This window comes from Balaenoptera ricei, chromosome 7 (assembly GCF_028023285.1).
Source record: "Balaenoptera ricei isolate mBalRic1 chromosome 7, mBalRic1.hap2, whole genome shotgun sequence".
Classification (NCBI taxonomy): domain Eukaryota; kingdom Metazoa; phylum Chordata; class Mammalia; order Artiodactyla; family Balaenopteridae; genus Balaenoptera; species Balaenoptera ricei.
This window is the reverse complement of record NC_082645.1, coordinates 102,747,915-102,772,352: the sequence shown is the minus strand read 5'-3', so window position 1 is coordinate 102,772,352 and position 24,438 is coordinate 102,747,915. Positions and strand designations below refer to the sequence as shown.

The window sequence follows — 24,438 nt, the reverse complement described above, 5'->3', positions numbered from 1 at the left end:
AGCTCCTTTACTTTGCAGTGAAAATTGATTTGTATATTCTTTGCCTCTGAGTCCTTGTGGGATTTTTTTTTTTTTTTAATTCAAACAGAAAGTCACAAAAATTATACTCATCCTCATCAGTTCACTCAGTCCCATGTAATTAATTTTTTTTTTCATCTTGATCTTTTGTTAGCACTTCTATGAGTTCATCAGTTTTTCATTAGAGTTCTGAAAATGCTTATTCATTCAATTCAGCAGTACAGTCAGTTACCAGAAACCTGTACTTGTCAGAGTCTTTTCCATGAATTTCTTGAAGATGAAACCCTTTTATAGGAACGTATTTGCAAAAGCATCAGAGTACATCCAGAACTGTCTGTAAATGACAAAAGACTTAAAAATGACCACGGTTAAAGATTTGATGAAAGTTCATAATGCAGTTGACAAGAAAATTAGTTATTTCTGAGATACACATTTTAAAGTAATAACTAGGATTATGACTTATAACATTATACCAGAACATATAAGATTTTTAGAAATTTCATGTAATGTCTGAAACATTTATATTAACATATTTCCATACAAATAACCCAATGAAAGTTTAGTATTAGTTGTTTTGTTTGTTTGTTTTTTTATACTGCAGGTTCTTATTAGTCATCAATTTTATACACATCAGTGTATACATGTCAATCCCAGTCGCCCAATTCAGCACACCACCATCCCCAACCCACCGCAATTTTCCCCGCTTGGTGTCCATATGTCTGTTCTCTACATCTGTCTCAACTTCTGCCCTGCAAACCAGCTCATCTGTACCATTTTTCTAGGTTCCACATACATGCGTTAATATACGATATTTGTTTTTCTCTTTCTGACTTACTTCACTCTGTATGACAGTCTCTAGATCCATCCACGTCTCAACAAATGACTCACTTTCGTTCCTTTTTATGGCTGAGTAATATTCCATTGTATATATGTACCACAACTTCTTTATCCATTCGTCTGTCGATGGGCATTTAGGTTGCTTCCATGACCTGGCTATTGTAAATAGTGCTGCAATGAACATTTGGGTGCATGTGTCTTTTTGAATTACGGTTTTCTCTGGGTATATGCCCAGTAGTGGGATTGCTGGGTCATATGGTAATTCTATTTTTAGTTTTTTAAGAAACCTCCATATTGTTCTCCATAGTGGCTGTATCAATTTACATTCCCACCAACAGTGCAAGAGGGTTCCCTTTTCTCCACACCCTCTCCAACATTTGTTATTTGTAGATTTTCTGATGATGTCCATTCTAACTGGTGTGAGGTGATACCTCATTGTAGTTTTGATATGCATTTCTCTAATAATTAGTGATGTTGAGCATCTTTTCATGTGCTTTGTGGCCATCTGTATGTCTTCTTTGGAGAAATGTCTATTTAGGTCTTCTGCCCATTTTTGGATTGGGATGTTTGTTTCTTTAATATTGAGCTGAATGAGCTGTTGATATATTTTGGAGATTAATCCTTTGTCCTTTGATTCGTTTGCAAATATTTTCTCCCATTCTGAGGGTTGTCTTTTCGTCTTCGTTTATGGTTCCTTTGCTGTGCAAGAGCTTTGAAGTTTCATTAGGTCCCATTTGTTTATTTTTGTTTTTATTTCCATTACTCTAGGAGGTGGATCAAAAAAGATCTTGCTGTGATTTATGTCAAAGAGTGTTCTTCCTATGTTTTCCTCTAAGAGTTTTATAGTGTCCAGTCTTACATTTAGGTCTAATCCATTTTGAGTTTATTTTTGTGTATGGTGTTAGGGAGTATTCTAATTTCATTCTTTTACATGTAGCTGTCCAGTTTTCCCAGCACCACTTATTGAAGAGACTGTCTTTTCTCCACTGTATATCTTTGCCTCCTTTGTCATAGATTAGTTGACCATAGGTGCGTGGGTTTATCTCTGGGCTTTCTATCTTGTTCCATTGATCTATGTTTCTGTTTTTGTGCCAGTACCATATTGTCTTGATTACTGTAGCTTTGTAGTATAGTCTGACGTCAGGGAGTCTGATTCCTCCAGCTCCGTTTTTTTCCCTCAAGACTGCTTTGGCTATTCAGGATCTTTTGTGTCTCCATACAAATTTTAAGTTGATTTGTTCTAGCTCCGTAAAAAATACCATTGGTAATTTGATAGGGATTGCATTGAATCTGTAGATTGCTTTGGGTAATATAGTCATTTTCACAATGTTGATTCTTCCAATCCAAGAACATGGTATATCTCTCCATCTGTTGGTATCATCTTTAATTTCTTTCATCAGTGTCTTATAGTTTTCTGCATACAGGTCTTTTGTCTCCCTAGGTAGGTTTATTCCTAGGTATTTTATTCTTTTTGTTGCAGTGGTAAATGGGAGTGTTTCCATAATTTCTCTTTCAGATTTTTCATCATTAGTGTATAGGAATGCAAGAGATTTCTGTGCATTAATTTTGTATCCTGCAACTTTACCATATTCATTAATTAGCTCTAGCAGTTTTCTGGTGGCAGTTTTAGGATTCTCTGTGTATAGTATCATGTCATCTGCAAACAGTGACAGTTTTACTTCTTCTTTTCCAATTTGTATTCCTTTTATTTCTTTTTCTTCTCTGATTGCCATGGCTAGGACTTCCAGAACTATGTTGAATAATAGTGGCTAGAGTGGACATCCTAGTCTTGTTACTGATCTTAGAGGAAATGCTTTCAGTTTTTCACCATTGAGAATGATGTTTGCTGTGGGTTTGTCATATTTGGCCTTTATTATGTTGAGGTAGTTTCCCTTTATGCCCACTTTCTGGAGAGTTTTTAATCATAAATGGGTGTTGAATTTTGTCAAAAGCTTTTCTGCATCTGTTGAGATGATCATATGGTTTTTCTTCTTCAATTTGTTAATATGGTGTATCACATTGATTGGTTTGCATATATTGAAGAATCCTTGCATCCCTGGGATAAATCCCACTTTTTATGATCCTCATTTGCTTAAGGCTTTGACACCTTGTAGCCTAACTTCCAAGCAAATCAATGAATTCGGCAATTGAAATGTAAATTTTTAATGACAACTATTTAAAATTAAGAATTGTATCTTTATACATATATATATTTGAATTAAATTATTAACTGTAGGAACAACAAGGCTATGACAGATCCCTCAAGAAAGTATTTAACCAGCAGTAGAGAGAAGCAGCTGAGTTTGAAACAGTCAGAAGAGAATAGGACATCAGGTAAGTAATTGGTCTTTGTATAAGATACTCATTTATTGTATGATGGATTGTATTAGACTAGAAATAGAAACCTAAACTGGGGCATATTTCTCTACATTATTCAGGAATACTGTGTAATTCAGTACTAGTTATCAGGTACCAATTTGTATCTAGTACTTGGCTAAAATATTTTTTTAATATTAGAGCTATAAGGGAATTTTTATTTTGCTTGCAAGGAATTTAAGCTTTGCCTTTTCCCCTGTTTAACTACCTAGAATTAAATTATTTCATTGTCAAAGTACCTGGACCATGGAATGAATCCAGGGAGTTAAAGTGGTTGAAGTTAAAGTTCATCAGTGTTGCTACTTATTAGAAGTTCCAGAAGATCTTGAAATTATTGCCTGAAGCAGTTGTTTAAGCTCACTTGTTCCTTGTTTTTACAAAAACTAAAAGTTAGACTGTCCCTGAATTTTTATTAGTGTTTGCTATACTTAACATATCTCTCTGATCCTCTAAACTCCTTGAAGATTCAAGTATCTGGTATTGATTTGAATACTGTGTTCAACTTGAAATTAAGTTGAAGCAAGCTAAAATACGGCATGATTTTGACAATTTGGGAGTTTACGAGAATTCATTTGATCAGGACTCTAGGAACGGTCTCCTTTTAGTGGTTCAGAGTTGTAACATTGGACTCCTACAGAAAGAAGTATCTCTAGTATAATTCTTACCTCTGAAATAATAATACATTATGTAAACTCCACTTACTGGTTTTCAGCTTTTGCAATCAACCTATAGTTAGAAAACTTAACTACTTAAAGACGTAATAATCCTTAATACTGTTGAAGTTAAGGTACATCTTACAAAAGTTGATGTAGAGGAGGAGAGAGAGAAGGAAGTAAATGGCCAAGTGATAAAAAGGTTCATGGAACAAAATGTAGAAAGTTTAAGTGTGTTAAAGTTGCAAAGTTAATCAGTAGAACTAAAATAACACAACTGATGGGGAGTTCCCTGGCAGTCCAGTGGTTAGGACTCGGCGCTTTTACTGCCGTGAGCCCAGGTTCAGTCCCTGGTCAGGGAACTAAGGTCCTGCAAGCCGCATGGCACGGCCAAAAAATAAATAAATAAAACAAAATAACACAACTGGTAATTGGTTGGAGAGAGGAGAACAAGAGTAGGGGTGATGTAAATAAGAAATTATTTCTAATTTTTCAAAAAGGGAGTCAGCTGATATTGTTTAAAAATGAATAAATCAAGAAATTATAGAAACATTATGTAATGTTATGGAGGAAATCAGAAAAACTAAGTTTCAAAAAATGGTTAGAAAAAAAAAATGGTTAGAAATTGGAAGCAAAATTTGTGGAGCTTTAGGGCTGGAGAGTATTCTTTTATAACCTGTTATAATGTTTTCCACAGTGTTTGATCTTTTAACATGCGTACATATGTATTATTTTGATGAAAAGAAGGGGGAAAAAAGAGTTTAAATATAAACAGGCCCAATGCATAATTTTATTATTAAATGAACTTGAATGGTTGATTTAGGAATTAAACGTTTCCTGTGTCTGTTCATTTTTTAGGGCTTTTACCTTTGCAGTCATCATCTTTTTATGGTAGCAGAGCTGCATCCAAGGACTACTCTCCTGGCAGCACTAACCTAGACAGGTATGCATTGGTTATATGCCTTGTGAAGAACTTGAAGAGCTTTCTTCTTCAGAATATTAAATGATGGAATGGGCTGTGCATTGTGCTCTAAATGAATACCCTAATTTTAAATAACAAAATTGATGAGAATTATAGATTCATGACATTTTAGTTAGAAAGTACTCTAGAAATGTTTTAGTTCAAACTCTTATTTTTTATGTTTTTCAACACAAGAATAAACTGATGTATGGGAAGATTTGTACTGAGGCCACAGGTTGTGACTGGCAGTGTGATCAGATACTAGACTGGTGTATTTTCCATCGTTCCAAGTGATGACCATATGATCTGTCCTTTGCGGCATTTTAAAATTGCCTTTGTTGCCTGTGTATTTGTTAAGCTACCTACCAAAAGTTAAGGCATTTTCTTTAAAAAGCAAAAGTTTCACATTAGTGGGTATCTTTAACTGGAAAAGGCTAGTCAGAAATTTAATTGCTGATTCTAGAGATATAGATTAAATTTTTCGAGGTTTATCGGGTATGAATGTGTAAGGCAGCTGCTAAGCACTTGTCAAGAGGTGTGATCATGGAATGCTGCACAGAGGGGCAATGATAATGATAAAAAGTGAGGGTAATGATGTATAATAGATACGATGTGTAATGACCTATTAAGTCATATTTTGTTTTTTACTAGAATTTAATTCAAAGTGGTAAAGACATCTGGATTATTTGTATTAAATGATTAAGGCGAATTAAAGAATTTGATATTGTATATTTAGGTATATTTAGCCTTGGATGGTATCTGTCAAGCACTTCATGACAGCAGTGGTAACTAAGTTATTTGAATTTAAGGCAGAGGAAGCTTGACATATTTCTGCTTATTAGAAGAATCTTAAAGGAATCTAAGTTGAAAAGAAAAAGAACTAAATTTGGTTTTCAAGTGATTTATTAAATACAATACAAATTTCTTCTCAAAATAATAGAATGAGCATATTCATTGCACCTAGGAATGATTGAGGAAATAAAAATTTCTTTTAATGGAAAGCTGCATTCAAGGATAAGGTGAAAATTTCCAGATTGGTGAGCAAACTAATACTGAATAAAGGCTGAAGCCATAAAGCACTTACAAAACGCAGACTGGAGTCAATTATTTAGAGCTGGGTCTTCAAAACCAACATGAGGGGGCTTCCCTGGTGGCGCAGTGGTTGAGAGTCTGCTTGCCAATGCAGGGGGACACGGGTTCGAGCCCTGGTCTGGGAGGATCCCACATGCCGCGGAGCAACTGGGCCCGTGAGCCACAGTTACTGAGCCTGCGCGTCTGGAGCCTGTGCTCCGCAACGAGAGAGGCCGTGATAGTGAGAGGCCCGTGCACTGCGATGAAGAGTGAGTGGCCCCCGCTTGCCGCAACTGGAGAAAGCCCTCGCACAGAAACAAAGACCCAACACAGCCAAAAATAAATAAATAAATAAATAACTTTAAAAAAAAAAAAAAAAACCAACATGAGATTGGGAACTGAACATGACCCCAGACTAGAATTTGGTTTCTTTTTTTTTCTTTTTTAAAAATTTTTTATTTATTTAATTTATTTATTTTTGGCTGCGTTGAGTCTTCATTGCTGTGCGTGGGCTTTCTCTAGTTGTGTCGACGGGCTTCTTACTGCGGTGGCTTCTCTTGTTGTGGAGCACGGGCTCTAGGCACACAGGCTTCAGTAGTTGTGGTGTGTGGGATCAGTAGCTGTGGCTCGCGGGCCCTAGAGTGCAGGCTCAGTAGTTGTGGCGCCCGGGCTTAGTTGCTCTGCAGCATATGGGATCTTCCCGGACGAGGGCTCGAACCCATGTCCCCTGCATTGGCAGGCAGATTCTTAACCACTGCGCCACCAGGGAAGCCCTAGAATTTGGTTTCTTATATGAAGCTACATGAAGCTGGGTATCTAGAACTGTTCTCTGTGCTAGTAAACCAAGGCACAACACTTCTGTATAACTACCTGAGTTTGGAACCATAAATATGCTGCTTGCCTGATGCTCCCTAAACAGAGAGCAAATACCCAAAAATGGGAATTGCAATGATTGGCATCTGCTGAATTCTGAACCCCTGATATAAAGTCGTATGCAGGTTAGAGGTCCATACTGATACAGCTACTAAACACATCAAAAATGCATGATCATGGGATGTAGTACAGAGAGGAGATGGTAAATGTAAATGAAATTAAGAGAATTATGTTGGGCTCCTTGGTCTACCCTCCATGTCTTAATAGCCTTTTGGAAAAAAAAGAAAAAGACTAAGGAGAATAAAGGCAAGGAATTTGTCAAAGAAAGAAAGGATGAAAATGATGGCAGTCCACATTGAAATGCCTCAACAAATGCCAAACAGCCAATATATTTTTTTTAAATCCACATTGTAGAAGATGATGGGTAAAGAAATTTTAAAAGCTAAGAGAAAGAAAAATATCATCTATAAAAAGAAAACTGACATTAGCAACAATAGGAACAGAAGACACTGGAGTAATAATATCAAAGAATTCCGTATCCAGCTAAATTTTAATTCAAGAATTCAGACAGAACTTCCCTGGTGGTCCAGTGGTTAAGACTCCTTGCTTCCAACTACTGAAGCCCGCATGCCTAGAGCCCGTGCTCCTCAACAAGAGAAGCCACCGCAATGAGAAGCCGGTGCACCACAGCGAAGAGTAGCCCCCGCTCGCCACAACTAGAGAAAGCCTGCACGCAGCAGCGAAGACTCAAGGCAGCCAAAAATAAAATAAGTAAATTAATTAATTTAAAAAAAAAGACTCCGTGCTTCCAATGCAGGGGGCACAGGTTCAATCACTGGTCAGGGAAGTTCCACATGCTGCTCTGTGCAGCCAAAAAAAAACCGACATGTTTATTAAATTCAAATGAAAACAACTTCTAAAAAATTGCTGTTTTTAGATATGCAAAGACAGAATTTATTTAGCAAGAAGAAAACTGAACAAAAGGAGTAGAAGTAAGAAAAATCAGTGAGCAAAAAAAATGTTAAGCATATTTAAAAATTAAATACCTTTAAAATTTATTCTTTTGTATAAGTAATAAGGGCGTATGGTAGAAACTTCAAAAGTTTCAGGGTGCGGGGCTTCCCTGGTGGCGCAGTGGTTGAGAATCTGCCTGCCAATGCAGGGTACACGGGTTCGAGCCCTGGTCTGGGAAGATCCCACATGCCACGGAGCAACTGGGCCCGTGAGCCACAATTGCTGAGCCTGCGCGTCTGGAGCCTGTGCTCCGCGATAGTGAGAGGCCCGCGCACCGCGATGAAGAGTGGCCCCCGCTTGCCACAACTAGAGAAAGCCCTCGCACAGAAACGAAGACCCAACACAGCCATAAATAAATAAATAAATTAATTAATTAATTAATTTAAAAAAATACTATTCAAAAAAAAAAAAAAAAAAGTTTCAGGGTGCATACAGTGAAAAATAAATCTCTCCAAACTCCTGCTTGTTCATTTTCTTTCAAGAGGCAACTACTGTTACTAATGTTCTTCCGGGCTTGGCTTATTCTATGCATCTAAATACATTTTGATAGTTTTTATAAAATGATGATGATAGAATTAAAAACAAAAAAATTAATAAAATATTATACAATAAGAAATAAAGAGGTGGAGAAAAGAAAGTACAGGGAAATTAAAACATTTTAAGTTCGTTTTTTGTTTGAGAGGAGGCCACAGTTAACATAGACATATTAAAAAGTTAAAGATGACTTCCACTTCTGGCCAAGATGTAATAACAGGGACCAGATTACCCTCCTTCATGAAACAACTAAGAACCTGGACAAACTGTATGAAACAATGGATCTCAAGACATTGGACATGAGTCAGTGAAGGACAGTGATCCCTGAGAGATGGGAAACAAATTAAGCTTATGACTGCCTCAGCTTGCTTCCTAGTGAAAGTTTCCAGGTTGCTACACAAGGAGGGGGAACCATGCAGAGCCAGCCCTGTGCTCTTCCTGAGTTGAAGAAGTGGAGCTAGGAGTCCAGGGAGGCCAAGGGCGGCTAGAATTCACAGAGCAGAGTACCAGAGGGGAAAGCTGCACACAGAAGGAATTGCAGAGATCTGCAGAGGGTCCCCTTGAGTATTCATTTTGAGTGCTGAGCAGCATATGCAGGTGAGGAAACTAGTCAAGGCCAGGGAAAGAACCACCCAAAAGGATCGAAGGGAATAATACTTGGAGTATACATAAAGCCAGGCATAGTTCCTGTTCCTAATAGCAGCAATTTGAATGCCTAAGAAAGGTCTCGCCTCATTAGTGAGGAAAAACTATCCCTAGACGAATTGCTGCTCTTTTCCCACATGACAAACCTTAAAAGCAAGATCGAAAAAGATCAAACTGTTTCCAGGTAACCTAACTACATCCCAGAACAAAATTTGAGAATGTTTATAGAAATAAAAAATACACAGCACCCCACAAGATAAAATTCACAATGTCTGACATCCGAGAAAATATTACTGAACTTACAAACAAACAGGAAAATACAACTCATAAGAAGAGAAAAATTAAAAAATACTCAGAAATGACACATATGATAGAATTAGTAGACAAAGATTTTGAGTTATTAACCTAAATCAGTAATGACATTAAATATAAATACACTAAATGTTTCAGTTAAAGAGAAAGACTGGATTTTAAAGGAAGAATAATAATCCATGTGCTGTTTAAAAGACAACTACAGTATAAAGATGGAGAAAGGTTGAAAGCAAAAGGATGAAAACAGATATACCTTTCATTGTCCAAACTACAATATGTAGGAGTACATAGTAAGAAATAAAACTGATAGAAAGCTAATAATAACTTTTAGGGTAGAGGAACGGGGTTGTGATTGGGAAGGGGTACTCGGAGGTTTTTGACATCAATGGTTGTCTACGTATGTGTTTGCTTTATAAAAGTATTGTTAAGCTCCACACTTGATTTTTAATTAATAAACTTTTCTTTCTAGAGCAGTTTTAGGTTCACAGCAAAATTGAACAGAAAGTGCAAAGTGTGCCTAATACCCCCATCCTCCCTCACACACAAAACTTCCCTCACTATCAGCATCCTGTACCACAGTGTTACACATTTGATTTTTATATGCTTTTCTGTATTCTATTTCACAATTTTTTTTTATTTTTGAGTAAAAAACCAGATCGTGGCTAACAGATGGCCTAGGCAGACAATAAGTTGTTTGGGGACAATTGGTTTTTCCTTATAAAAAAGTAAATCATATTCCTGCTTTACAAGATGCAAAAAGTAAATGTCCAAACAGATTAAAGACCTGAGTAGGAGGGAAAACAAGATTTTAAACTTTTAAAAGAAAATATAGGAAAACATTTCTCTGACCTTACATTACAGAATGATTCCTTTTTTTTTTCATTTATTCATTTATTTTTGGCCACAATGGGTCTTCGTTGCTGTGTGTGGGCTTTCTCTAGTTGCGGCGAGCGGGGGCTACTCTTCGTTGCGGTGCGCAGGCTTCTCATTGCGGTGGCTTCTCTTGTTGCGGAGCATGGGCTTTAGGCGCGCGGGCTTCAGTAGTTGTGGCACGTGGGCTCAGTAGTTGTGGCTCGCAGGCTCAGTAGTTGTGGTGCACGGGCTTAGTTGCTCCGCAGCATGTGGGATCTTCCCAGACCAGGGCTCGAACCCGTGTTCCCTGCATTGGCAGGCGGATTGTTATCCACTGCGCCACCAGGGACGTCCCTACAGAATGATTCTTAAACAAGACACAGAAATTGAAACCGTAAAGAAAAGATTGATATGTTCAACTTTGGTAGTAATCAGGAAAATATAAAACAAAATAACAATGAGATCATGTTTCACTCATTAGAGTGATTATAATGTAATGGAGACAATGTAAAGAAAGGGAAATTCACTACTGCTGGAAATATAAATTGGTACAGCCTTTGTGGAAAACAGTCACTATCTAGGAAAACTTTAAATGAAAATACTCCTACCATTTTCACTGCTAAGCATATAAATTAGAGTAAGTTCTCAAGGAGATTGGGTAAGAATATTTGTTGTCTAATAGTGGGAAAAGTTCACTGCCTAAATGTTTTCAGGACTAGGTAAACTAATGTATGATAGTCATTAAGTGGATAAAAGTGAATAAAGAAGTAAAACTATATTTATGGCTTTTCTCAAGCCATTAACTTGGATTATTTTGATTATAGGTTATGTAGGTACAGTATTATGCCTTCAGCTCCCTATCAACAGATTTGCTGATTTACATTTGTGAAATTTTCTCCCAAGTGATCATTATTACTGATATTTCCTCAAATTTAGGATTTTTTTTCCCCTAGACCTTGACTTCTCTGAATCTACTAGGGGAAAAAAGTAACGTTCAAAATTGTTATGCTTCTTCATTTTTTCTTTTTTATAGGACGAATATTTCAAGCCAAACTCCCTCTGCCAAAAGAAGTTTGGGATTTCTTTCTCAGCCAGCTCCTCTTTCTGTTAAAAAACTGAGGTGTAACCAGGATTACACTGGCTGGAACAAACCAAGACTGCCCCTTTCCTCTCACCAACAGCAGCAACTGCAGGGGTAGGTAAATTCTTTTATTTTGCTTTCTTTTTATAAAGTGATTCAACTGAAGTATGTTTTACTTGGTATAAAAAAATGATTAAAGGAGTCATATTAATTTTAGTTCTCACATATTTGCCCACTTATTAAAGATTTATCACATCCATAAAATTCAGTCCATTATCTGGCCTCTAATTTTCAAACTTTGAAAAAATATATATATATAAAAACATTTGTCATAAAGCAGAAAGTGCATATTCTTAAGTCCCATACACGTCATCTCCTGAGATACTTCAACATTAATTTTATTTATATCCTTCCCAGCCCCTTCATGCTTATATTCTTATTAAACACACAAAAATGAGACCATGGTATAATAACTATAATAATAATAGCAGCTTTATCTAAAGTGTTTGTTACGTGCCAGACACTGTGCTAAGCATTTAAATGAATTTTTTTCTTTAAATCTTCGCAGTAGCTCTCTGAGCTAGACGTATTAAAAATTCTGTTTTTATAGATGAAGTAACTGAGGATTAGAGAAGTTAATTAACTTACTTGAGGTGTTGTAGTACAGCAGTAGTAAATCTAGGCAGTTGGACTGCACTTGCATTTTTTTCCTTCCAATTTTATTGAGATATAATTGATGTACAACACTGTGTAAGTTTAAATTGTACAGCATAATGATTTGACTTACATACATCATGAAATGATTACCACAATAAGTTTAGTGAATATCCATCATCTTATATAGATATAAAACAAAAGAAAAAGAAAAAAATATTTTTTTAATTTAAGTGTAGTTGATTTATAATGTTGTGTTAATTTCTGCTATACAGCAAAGTGATTCAGTTATACATACATTGTTTTTCTTTAATATCTTTTCCATGGTGGTTTATCATAGGCTTTTTTTTTTTATTTATTTTTGGCTGTGTTGGGTCTTCGTTGCTGCATGCGGGCTTTCTCTAGTTGCGGTGAGCGGGGGGCTACTCTTCGTTGAGGTGCGCAGGCTTCTCATTGCAGTGGCTTCTCTTGATGTGGAGCATGGGCTCTAGGCGTGCGGGCTTCAGTAGTTGTGGCACACGGATTCAGTAGTTGTGGCTTGTGGGCTCTAGAGCCGCAGGCTCAGCAGTTGTGGCGCACGGGCTTAGTTGTTCCACGGCATGTGGGATCTTCCCGGACCAAGGCTCGAACCCATGTTCCCTGTGTTGGCAGGTGGATTCTTAATCACTGCGCCACCAGGGAAGCCCTATCATACTATCATAGGCTCTTGAATATAGTTGTCTGTGCTATACAGTAGGACCTTGTTGTTTATCCATTCTATATATAATAGCTTACATCTGCTAACCCCAATCTCCCACTCTTTCCCTCCCCCCAGCCCCCTCTCCCTTGGCAACCACCATTCTGTTATCTATGTCTGTGCTTCTGTTTCTGTTTCATAGATAGGTTCATTTGTGTCATATTTTAGATTCCTCATATAAGTGATATCATATGGTATTTGTCTTTCTCTTTCTGACTTACTTCAGTTAGTATGGTAATATCTAGTTGCATCCATGTTGCTGCATATGGCATTATTTCATTCCTTTTTATGGCTGAGTAATATTCCATTGTATATATATACCACATCTTCTTTATCCATTTATCTGTCGATGGACATTTAGGTTGTTTCCATGTCTTGCCTGTTGTGAATAGTGCTGCTATGAACATAGGGGTTCATGTATCTTTTTGAATTATAGTTTTGTCTGGATATATGCCCAGGATTGGGATTGCTGGATCATATGGTAATTCTATTTTTAGTTTTCTGAGGAACCTCCATACTGTTTTTCACAGTGGCTGCACCAAATTACATTCCCACCAACAGTGTAGGAGAGTTCCCTAGAAAAATATTTTTTCCTTTCTCAAGAATCCTTGAGAACTCTTAGGATTTACTCTCTTAACAACTCTCCTATATAACATATAGCAGTGTTAATTATATTAATCATGTTGTACATTATATTCCTAGTAATTATTTATCTGATAACTGGAAGTTTGTACCTTTTCACCACATTCATCCAATTCCCCCTTTCCCTACTCCCCACGTCCAGTAACCACAAATGTGATCTCTTCTATGAGTTTGTTTATTTATTTGTTTTTGAAGTATAAGTGACCTACAACACTATGTTAGTACTGGTGCACAACATAGTGATTCAGTATTTCTGTACATTTCAAAATTATCACCATGTTCACTTGCATTCTTAATCACTATGCTATATTACTTCTCTGTTCCCTGATTTTTTTCTACCCCACATTAATTATGGGCATCCATCTTATTAGTACATAACCTTTAACCATGTTAGTGTGCATTTAGATTCCCCTTTTTTCCAATTATAATCCAGGCTAGAACGAACATTTTTATATACATGTGTTTTTAATATTTGTTAGAACTTTTCTATAGGAAAAATTCTTGGAAATAGAATTGTTAAGACTAAGAGAGGCACTTTGAAATTTTTGATTACTCTTACCACATTGCTTTCCCAAAACCTACCAGCTTGTTTGTTTTTAATCTCACTCAGATTACTGTTTTTCCCCAGCTTTCGGATTACCTTTTTACTTGAGTGACTGGTGTCTGCCAGTTTGGTTTATCCATAGTAGTTTATTTGCCTCATATTTTAGCAGAAAAAAACATAAAACTTGTAGTGAAAACATTTCACTTTCTTCGCTACTTACTATTCTTCTCTGAGCCTCTTCTTTTTTGCTTTGTCTTCTAAAGTGTTTACCTTCCAGTTTAATTCTTAATTTCCTTTCTTCTTCATTCTAAGTGTTCTGCCTCAAATTATTATCTTGCTGCTTCCTTACCAGACAACGTTTTTATATTAGTCTGTCCTATTTTGTGACCATTTTTCATCCACATCTTATTTCTATCTACCTTGATCTTACTTGGCTCATCTTCTTAGTGCCTCCTCCTATGTATTTTATAGTTTACTTTTGGTCTCTGTCATTCATATCCTTCTGAGTCCTTTGATATCCTTGAGTTACCCTTGGTGCTCCAGGCTCCCTCTCTACCTCCAGTGTTTCTTTAATTTCTGTATAGTACCTGTACCCAGCTTTCCTTTTTTCAGACTTCTTGCAGGAATTTGAGTGCAGTATTTCAAGTAGGCTAAATACCCTGGACTAAGGACTCCTTAAAAAACAAACAAATAAACAAAAATACCGAGTAGAAAACTGCCAAGTCTAGAGGATAATGGAGGCTACCTAATTCCAGTATTCCTCACAAATCCCCCCCAAAACATAAAAAGTATTAGGATTTCAAAGAAAAACACATGTAACCTTTAGCATTCTAGGAGACAAAGAATACCATCACCTTTAAACTACTTTCTAAGTGGAGAAACAAAGCAGATTCTAGCAGTGTTCCTGTTTCCCACTGCTTTAAGCCTGTGGATGCTGAGAGTCAGGGACAAGAGGCTTAAGAGACTTCATGAAAAAAGAATATATAGGAGTAAAAGACTTAGATGAAGCACAGAAAAAAATCACTCTCAGAAAGAGAAATTCAAATACTAAGTTTCTAAATATTGAATATAGGTCTGGATCTTGATTGTTTGCAGCACTGGTTACAGGGAAGGGGCTTGAAAGTAAGTGGTATCAGAAGTCACAAAGAGTACTATTTAAAATGGACAGACTAGATAGTTAAAAAAAAAAGCTTAAAAAACAAGGGTTATGAGAACTATAAAAAAGTACAAATACAGATATAACCACTTTAAAAAAAGCCTTTCTTAAAACCAAAAGAAATATTTCTAAAACACACCAAATAGATAAGTAAAATTATAACAACATGACAGCATTGAGTCCAAATGTAAGAATTACTCCAGATTGAAGAAAACTAAAGAGACATGAAAACTAAATGCATTATGTTATCCTGGACTGAATCTTGTGCTTAGGGAGAAAAAAATGCTGTGAAGAAACATTGGGTCAATTGACAAAATTGGATTAAAGAAAGTATATTAGATAAGAGTATTATGTTAGCATTAAATTTTATAATGCTCATAACTGTACTCTGGTTATATAAGAGAATGTTCTTGTTCTTTTGAAATATACCCTGAAGTATTTAGAGCTAAATGGGTATGATCTATGCAGCCTACTCTCAGATGGTTCAGGAAAAGTATATAGAGAGAGGTGTTAAATGATAAAGCACAGAGTACAAAAGGGTTAACAATTGGTGAATCTAGGTAAAGAATATTATTCTGTGCAACTTTTCTGAAAGTTTGAGAATATTTCCAAACAGAAGTTTTATTAAAATATGTACTTTGGAATAATGTTTGGCGGTACCCATTAAGCATATATATATTCTGGATATGTCCCCAGTCCTTTTTAGCATTCATTTGAAAATGTATAATTTTCCTTGAGATGAAACTAAGTTGTAATAATGTTATACTGCATCAGCATCAACTGGGATCCTATTAGAAGTGCACATTTTTTGCACCTTCCCTGTCCAGACCTACAGAATCAGAAACTCTGGAGTTGGGGCCCAGCAATATGTATTTTAACAAACCCTCCAGATGATTCTGATGCATGCTATAGTGGAGAAACCCTGCTCAAGTGAACATACTTCAGGAACGAACTGCTCTTGTCTTCAAAAGTACTATTTCTTTCATTTTCAGCTTCTCCAATTTGGGAAATACCTGCTATATGAATGCTATTTTACAGTCTCTGTTTTCACTCCAATCATTTGCAAATGACTTGCTCAAGCAAGGTATCCCATGGAAGAAAATTCCACTCAACGCACTTATCAGGTAACTGTTATGTACTTACTGAGTAACCTTTTTACCTTATTTATTATAGAATAATGGAGTATTAGACACTTAAAATTTTATGTGCCATTGTTAGCAGTCCTTAAAATATAATACCATCCAGTGTTTTGTAAAACCTGCTAAACTTGTCTCTTTTGTTTTACCAGGCGCTTTGCACACTTGCTTGTTAAAAAAGATATCTGTAATTCAGAGACGAAGAAAGATTTACTCAAGAAGGTTAAAAATGCCATTTCAGCTACAGCAGAGAGATTCTCTGGTTATATGCAGAATGTGAGTACTAATTGTTTTTATTTTTTTATTTTTTATTTTTTCTATTTCTTTTTTTTTGAATTTTTGAATTTTATTTTATTTATTTTTTTATACAGCAGGTTCTTATTAGTCATCCATTTTATATACATCAGTGTATACACGTCAATCTCAATCTCCCAATTCATCACACCACCACCCCCACCCCCCACCACTTTCCCTCCTTGGTGTCCATACGTTTGTTCTCTACATCTGTGTCTCTATTTCTGCCCTGCAAACTGGTTCATCTGTACCATTTTTCTAGGTTCCATATATATGCGTTAATATACGATATTTGTTTTGCTCTTTCTGACTTACTTCACTCTGTATGACAGTCTCTAGGTCCATCCACGTCTCTACAAATGACCCAATTTCATTCCTTTTTATGGCTGAGTAATATTCCATTGTATATATGTACCGCATCTTCTTTATCCATTCGTCTGTCGATGGGCATTTAGGTTGCTTCCATGACCTGGCTATCGTAAATAGTGCTGCAATGAACACTGGGGTGCATGTGTCGTTTTCAGTTATGGTTTTCTCTGGGTATATGCCCAGTGGTGGGATTGCTGGGTCGTATGGTAATTCTATTTTTAGTTTTTTAAGAAACCTCCATACTGTTCTCCATAGTGGCTGTATCAATTTACATTCCCACCAACAGTGCAAGAGGGTTCCCTTTTCTCCACACCCTCTCCAGCATTTGTTGTTTGTAGATTTTCTGATGCTGCCCATTCTAACTGGTGTGAGATGATACCTCATTGTAATTCTGATTTGCATTTCTCTAATAATTAGTGATATGAGCAGCTTTTCATGTGCTTCTTGGCCATCTGTATGTCTTCTTTGGAGAAATGTCTCTTTAGGTCTTCTGCCCATTTTTGGATTGGGTTGTTTGCTTTTTAATATTGAGCTGCATGAGCTGTTGATATATTTTGGAGATTAATCCTTTGTCCGTTGATTCGTTTGAAAATATTTTCTCCCATTCTGAGGGTTGTCTTTTCGTCTTGTTTATGGTTTCCTTTTTTGTGCAAAAGCTTTTAAGTTTCATTAGGTCCCATTTGGTTATTTTTGTTTTTATTTCCATTACTCTAGGAGGTGGATCAAAAAAGATGTTGCTGTGATTTATGTCAAAGAGTGTTCTTCCTATGTTTTTCTCTAAGAGTTTTATAGTGTCCGGTCTTACATTTAGGTCTCTAATCCATTTTGAGTTTATTTTTGTGTATGGTGTTAGTGAGTGTTCTAATTTCATTCTTTTACATATAGCTGTCCAGTTTTCCCAGCACCACTTATTGAAGAGACTGTCTTTTCTCCATTGTATATCCTTGCCTCCTTTGTCATAAATAAGTTGACCATAGGTGCGTGGGTTTATCTCTGGGCTTTCTATCTTGTTCCATTGATCTATATTTTTGTTTTTGTGCCAGTACTATATTGTGTTGATTACTGTAGCTTTGTAGTATAGTCTGACGTCAGGGAGTCTGATTCCTCCAGCTACGTATTTTTCCCTCAAGACTGCTTTGGCTATTCGGGGTCTTTTGTGTCTCCATACAAATTTTAAGATTTTTTGTTCTAGTTCTGTAAAAAATGCCATTAGTAATTTGATAGGAATTGCATTGAATCTGTAGATTGTTTTGGGTAGTATAGTCATTTTCACAATATTGATTCTTCCAATCCAAGAACATGGTATATCTCTCCATCTGTTGGTATCATCTTTAATTTCTTTCACCAGTGTCTTATACTTTTCTACATACAGATCTTTTGTCTCCCTAGGTAGGTCTATTCGTAGGTTTTTTGTTTTTTTTTTTTAATTTATTTATTTTATTTATTTATTTTTGGCTGTGTTGGGTCTTCGCTGCAGTGTGCGTGCTTCTTATTGCGGTGGCTTCTCTCGTTGTGGAGCACGGGCTCTAGGCACATGGGCTTCAGCAGTTGCAGCCTGCGGACTCAGTAGTTGTGGCTCACAGGCTCTAGAGCACAGGCTCAGTAGTTGTGGCGCACGGGCTTAGTTGCTCTGCCACATGTGGGATCTTCCCGGACCAGGGCTCGAACCCGTGTCCCCTGCATTGGCAGGCAGATTCTCAACGACTGCACCACCAGGGAAGCCCTATTCCTAGGTATTTTATTCTTTTTGTTGCAGTGGTAAATGGGAGTGTTTCCTTAATTTCTCTTTCAGATTTTTCATCATTAGTGTATAGGAATGCAAGAGATTTCTGTACATTAATTTTGTATCCTGCAGCTTTACCAAATTCACTGATTAGCTCTAGTAGTTTTCTGGTGGCATCTTTAGGATTCTCTAAATATAGTATCATGTCATCTGCAAACAGTGACAATTTTACTTCTTCTTTTCCAATTTGTATTCCTTTTATTTCTTTTTCTTCTCTGATTGCCGTGGCTAGGACTTCCAAAACTATGTTGAATAATAGTGGTGAGAGTGGACATCCTTGTCTTGTTACTGATCTTAGAGGAAATGCTTTCAGTTTTTCACCATTGAGAATGATGTTTGCTGTGGGTTTGTCATATTTGGCCTTTATTATGTTGAGGTAGGTTCCCTCTATGCCCACTTTCTGGAGAGTTTTTATCATAAATGGGTGTTGAATTTTGTCAAAAGCTTTTTCTGCATCTATTGAGATGATCATATGGTTTTTCTTCTTCAATTTGTTAATATGCTGTATCACATTGATTGATTTGCGTATATTGAAGAATCCTTGCATCCCTGGGATAAATCCCACTTGATCATGGTGTATGATCCTTTTAATGTGTTGTTGGATTCTGTTTGCTGGTATTTTGTTGAGGATTTTTGCATCTATAATCATCAGTGATATTGGTCTGTAATTTTCTTTTTTGGTAGTATCTTTGTCTGGTTTTGGTATCAGAGTGATGGTGGCCTCATAGAATGAGTTTGGGAGTGTTCCTTCCTCTGCAATTTTTGGAAGAGTTTGAGAAGGATGGGTGTTAGCTCTTCTCTTAATGTTTGATAGAATTCACCTGTGAAGGCATCTGGTCCTGGACTTTTGTTTGTTGGAAGATTTTTAATCACAGTTTCAATGTCATTACTTGTGATTGGTCTGTTCATATTTTCTATTTCTTCCTGGTTCAGTCTTGGAAGGTTATACCTTTCTAAGAATTTGTCCATTTCTTCCAGGTTGTCCCATTTTATTGGCATAGAGTTGCTTGTAGTAGTCTCTTAGGATGCTTTGTATTTCTGCGGTGTCTGTTGTAACTTCTCCTTTTTCATTTCTAATTTTATTGATTTGAGTCCTCTCCCTCTTTTTCTTGATGAGTTTGGCTAATGGTTTATCAATTTTGTTTATCTTCTCAAAGAACCAGCTTTTAGTTTTATTGATCTTTGCTATTGTTTTCTGTTTCTATTTCATTTATTTCTGCTCTGATCTTTATGATTTCTTTCCTTCTGCTAACTTTGGGTTTTGTTTGTTCTTCTTTCTCTAGTTCCTTTAGGTGTAAGGTTAGATTGTTTACTTGAGATTTTTCTTGTTTCTTGAGGTAGGCTTGTATAGCTATAAACTTCCCTCTTAGAACTGCTTTTGCCACATCCCATAGGTTTTGGATCGTCGTGTTTTCATTGTCATTTGTCTCTAGGTATTTCTTGATTTCCTCTTTGATTTTTTCAGTGATCTCTTGGTTATTTAGTAATGTATTGTTTAGCCTCCATGTGTTTGTGTTTTTTACGTTTTTTTCCCTGTAATTGATTTCTAATCTCATAGCGTGTGGTTAGAAAAGATGCTTGATATGATTTCACTTTTTCAAAATTTACTGAGGCTTGATTTGTGACCCAAGATGTGATCTATCCTGGAGAATGTTCTGTGCGCACTTGAGAAGAACGTGTAATCTGCTGTTATTGGATGTAATGTCCTATAAATACCAATTAAATCTATCTGGTCTCTTGTGTCATTTAAAGCTTGTGGCCCTTATTAATTTTCTGTTTGGATGATCTGTCCATTGGTGTAAGTGAGGTGTTAAAAGTCTCCCACTATTATTGTGTTACTGTCAATTTCCTCTTTTATAGCTGTTAGCAGTTGCCTTATGTATTGAGGTGCTCCTGTGTTGGGTGCATATATATTTATAATTGTTACATCTTCTTCTTGGATTGATCCCTTGATCATTATGTAGTGTCCTTCCTTGTCTCTTGTAACATTCTTTATTTTAAAGTCTATTTTATCTGATATGAGTATTGCTACTCCAGCTTTCTTCTGATTTCCATTTGCATGGAATATCTTTTTCCATCCCCTCACTTTCAGTCTGTATGTGTCCCTAGGTCTGAAGTGGGTCTCTTGTAGACAGCATATATATGCGTCTCGTTTTTGTATCCATTCAGCAAGCCTGTGTCTTTTGCTTGGAGCATTTAATCCATTCATGTTTAAAGTAATTATCGATATGTATGTTCCTATGACCATTTTCTTAATTGTTTTGGGTTTGTTTTTGTAGGTCCTTTTCTTCTCTTGTGATTCCCACTTAGAGAAGTTCCTTTAGCATTTGTTGTAGAGCTGGTTTGGTGGTGCTGAATTCTCTTAGCTTTTGCTTGTCTGTAAAGCTTTTGATTTCTCCATCGAATCTGAATGAGATCCTTGCCGGTTAGAGTAATCTTGGTTGTAGTTTCTTCCCTTTCAGCACTTTAAGTATATCATGCCACTCCCTTCTGGCTTGTAGAGTTTCTGTTGAGAAGTCAGCTGTTAACGTTATGGGAGTTCCCTTGTATGTTATTTGTCGTTTTTCCCTTGCTGCTTTTAGTAATTATTGTTTTTCTTAAATTTTTGCTAATTTGATTACTATGTGTCTCAGCGTGTTTCTCCTTGGGTTTATCCTGTATGGGACTCTCTGCACTTCCTGGACTTAGGTGGCTATTTCCTTTCCCATGTTAGGGAAGTTTTCGACTATAATCTCTTCAAATATTTTCTCATGTCCTTTCTCTCTCTCTTCTCCTTCTGGGACCCCTATAATGGAAATGTTGTTGCGTTTCATGTTGTCCCAGAGGTCTCTTAGGCTGTCTTCATTTCTTTTCATTCTTTTTTCTTGATTCTGTTTCACAGCAGTGAATTCTACCATTCTGTCTTCCAGGTCACTTATCCGTTCTTCTGCCTCAGTTATTCTGCTATTGATTCCTTCTAGGGTATTTTTCATTTCAGTTATTGTATTGTTCATCTGTTTGTTTGTTCTTTAATTCTTCTAGATCTTTGTTAAACATTTCTTGCATCTTCTCAATCTTTGCCTCCATTCTTTTTCCGAGGTCCTGGATCATCTTCACTATCATTATTCTGAATTTTTTTCCATTTTTCTGGAAGGTTGCCTATCTCCACTTCATTTAGTTGTTTTTCTGGGGTTTTATCTTGTTCCTTCATCTGGTACATAGCCCTGTGCCTTTTCATCTTGTCTATCTTCTGTGAATGTGGTTTTTGTTCCACTGCAGGAACTGTAGTTTTGTAGTTCAAGACTGCAGGATTGTATTTCTTCTTGCTTCTGCTGTCTGCGCTCTGGTGGATGAAGCTATCTAAGAGGCTTGTGTAATTGTTTTTAAACACCTTAGAGATAGGGAAAATTGAAATGATTTTAGCGTGTTGCCCAATATTATTTTAAAATGAGATTTGTGTATGTGTGTTCATCACAGGTTGGAAAACCTGAGGACTTCTGGTAAGGTTCAATATGACTCTTCTGTGTATTTTATCATATTTTAATAATATAGATGTGGTTTGCCAGTGTAGGACCTTGGACTATTTTAGCTACAAAGGCTATTTTAGAAAAATCACTCTATTTTTAAAAAACAAATGAAGGAGTGATTCATTTATTAGTCATGCTAATCTAGCTTAGGAATATAAAATATGTCATTTGTTGTTTTGTTTTGTTTTCACAAAATATGTACTGCAAAATCATTAGAGTAAATCTGGCCTTTTTCCACACATGTTATTGACTTGCAAGGGCTTTACTCGTATAGATCACAATGTTAATAAGATGTTGTTGTGACAAGAAATGTTTTGACCTGATTAAGGATATTATGCCTTCTTAGGACGCTCATGAATTTTTAAGTCAGTGCTTAGACCAGCTGAAAGAGGATATGGAAAAATTAAATAAAACTTGGAAGACTGAACCTGTTCCTGGAGAAGAAAATTCACCAGATATTTCAGCTACTAGAGTATACACTTGCCCTGTTATTACTAATTTGGAGTTTGAAGTTCAGCACTCCATCATCTGTAAAGCGTAAGTAGTCTCTAAAAGAACTCTTTTCCCTTTTAATTCTTTACAGCAAGTGACTGAAACTCTTCTAGAAGGTTTTAATTCTTATCTTCATTCCTGTGTCATGGGGAAACATGAATATAAATATCTTTGTTCAGTGTCTTTATCATCTATAAGAATGCTTGGTGGGGTGAGAACTAAAGTGAACTTAGTTTGTCAAATGCTTTAGTGCTGACTAAATGGTTAATTTTGCTCTGCCTTTTGAGTGTGTGTGACTGTGTGTGTGGTTTTTTTCCTTTTAATCACTGTGTGGAAAATCAAGCTCTTTGAGAATACTTGTTCATCGTTTTTTTATTATTATTAATTAATTTATTTATTTATTTTTGGTTGAGTTGGATCTTTGTTGCTGCTCACGGGCTTTCTCTAATTGTGGCGAGCAGGGACTGCTCTTCATCATGGTGCTCAGGTTTCTCACTACGGTGGCTTCTCTTGTTGCGGAGCACAGGCTCTAGGCGTGCGGACTTCAGTAGATGTGGCTCGCAGGCTTTAGAGTGCACGCTCAGTAGTTGTGGCGCACGGGCTTAGTTGCTCCGCAGCGTGTGGGATCTTCCCGGATCAGGGCTCAAACCCATGTCCCCTGCATTGGCAGGCAGATTCTTAACTACTGCGCCACCAGGGAAGCCCTCGTCTTTTCTTTTTCCCTGAAAAGGCTCCCTCCTATTAGTTGCTTATTTTGTTGAACCAAATTGTTTTTATAAAAAATGGGTTTTGGGGTTTTTTTTTACAAGATACATTAAAATGTGAATTATTTTTAATTTTTGCAATGCTTTTTAACCATGTTTACATTAACTATTGAGACTTACCTTCTACATTTAATTAATTTCCATACTCATTATCAGGACTCTCTACCAGGTACTTCACATTAAAAGGTTCTATTTTGATTAATCTTCCAGTTATCAGTAGTACATGAATACATTTTTTTTCAGAGAGTGGAATTCTTCAGAGTCCACATATAAATGAGAATTAATTCTGTGGCTTTCACACATGACTTAATACAGGATTATTAAGTCAGACACAGCCTTCCCCCTCAACATACCACATATACTGTCCCATCATATCCTGTTACTCTGACACTTAGGAGAAGTCTGATTTTGTTGATAATCTTTTTCTTCCTGAAAATCTGTGATATTCTTAATTTTTGAAATTCAGAGTTTCACTAATTTACATCTAGGTATTGACACTTTTTCATTAATTTTGCGTTTAACATGATGGGGCTTTTTCATCTGAAGATTTGGGATTTTTTTCAGCTCAGAAAAACTATTCTCTAGACACTGCTTCTCTTCTATTTGTTCTGGGATTTTCTTTAGGAATACTCAACAGCCATATGTTGGCTCTTCATTCTCTGTCTTTCATATTTATTTATTTTTCTTTTTTCTTTAATTTTTATTTATTTTTTGGCTGCATCGGGTCTTCATTGCTGCGCGCAGACTTTCTCTAGTTGCAGCAAGCGTGGGCTACTCTTCCTTGCAGTGCGCGGGCTTCTCATTGCAGTGGCTTCTCTTGTTGCAGAGCATGGGCTCTAGGTGCACCGGCTTCAGTAAGTAGTTGTGGCACATGGGCTCAGTAGTTGTGGCTCGTGGGCTCTAGAGCACAGGCTCAGTAGTTGTGGCACACGGGCTTAGTTGCCCCTGGCATGTGGGATCTTCCTGGACCAGGGATCGAACCCATGTCCCCTGTATTGGCAGGCAGATTCTTAACCACTGCACCACCAGGGAAGTCCCCTTTATTTATTTTTCTTAGGCTGCTCAAAATGGTAGTGTTCACTGAGGTCTCTTCTAGCTATGACACTCTAGTATTTTTTACTAGAATTTTGAACAT

General features: G+C 36.6%; 1 protein-coding gene across 8 annotated transcripts in view; it reads left to right on the top strand.

The window, feature by feature from the left end:
• Positions 1-24,438, top strand: part of USP37 (ubiquitin specific peptidase 37) — a 93,529-nt gene that overhangs the window by 29,340 nt on the left and 39,751 nt on the right. For all 8 annotated transcript variants that reach the window (XM_059928683.1, XM_059928681.1, XM_059928682.1 and 5 more), the window contains 6 exons: positions 3,092-3,189; positions 4,743-4,827; positions 11,180-11,341; positions 15,952-16,083; positions 16,248-16,371; positions 22,394-22,584. In XM_059928683.1, coding sequence (XP_059784666.1) covers positions 3,092-3,189; positions 4,743-4,827; positions 11,180-11,341; positions 15,952-16,083; positions 16,248-16,371; positions 22,394-22,584 — 792 coding nt within the window. The remainder of the gene's footprint in view (positions 1-3,091; positions 3,190-4,742; positions 4,828-11,179; positions 11,342-15,951; positions 16,084-16,247; positions 16,372-22,393; positions 22,585-24,438) is intronic.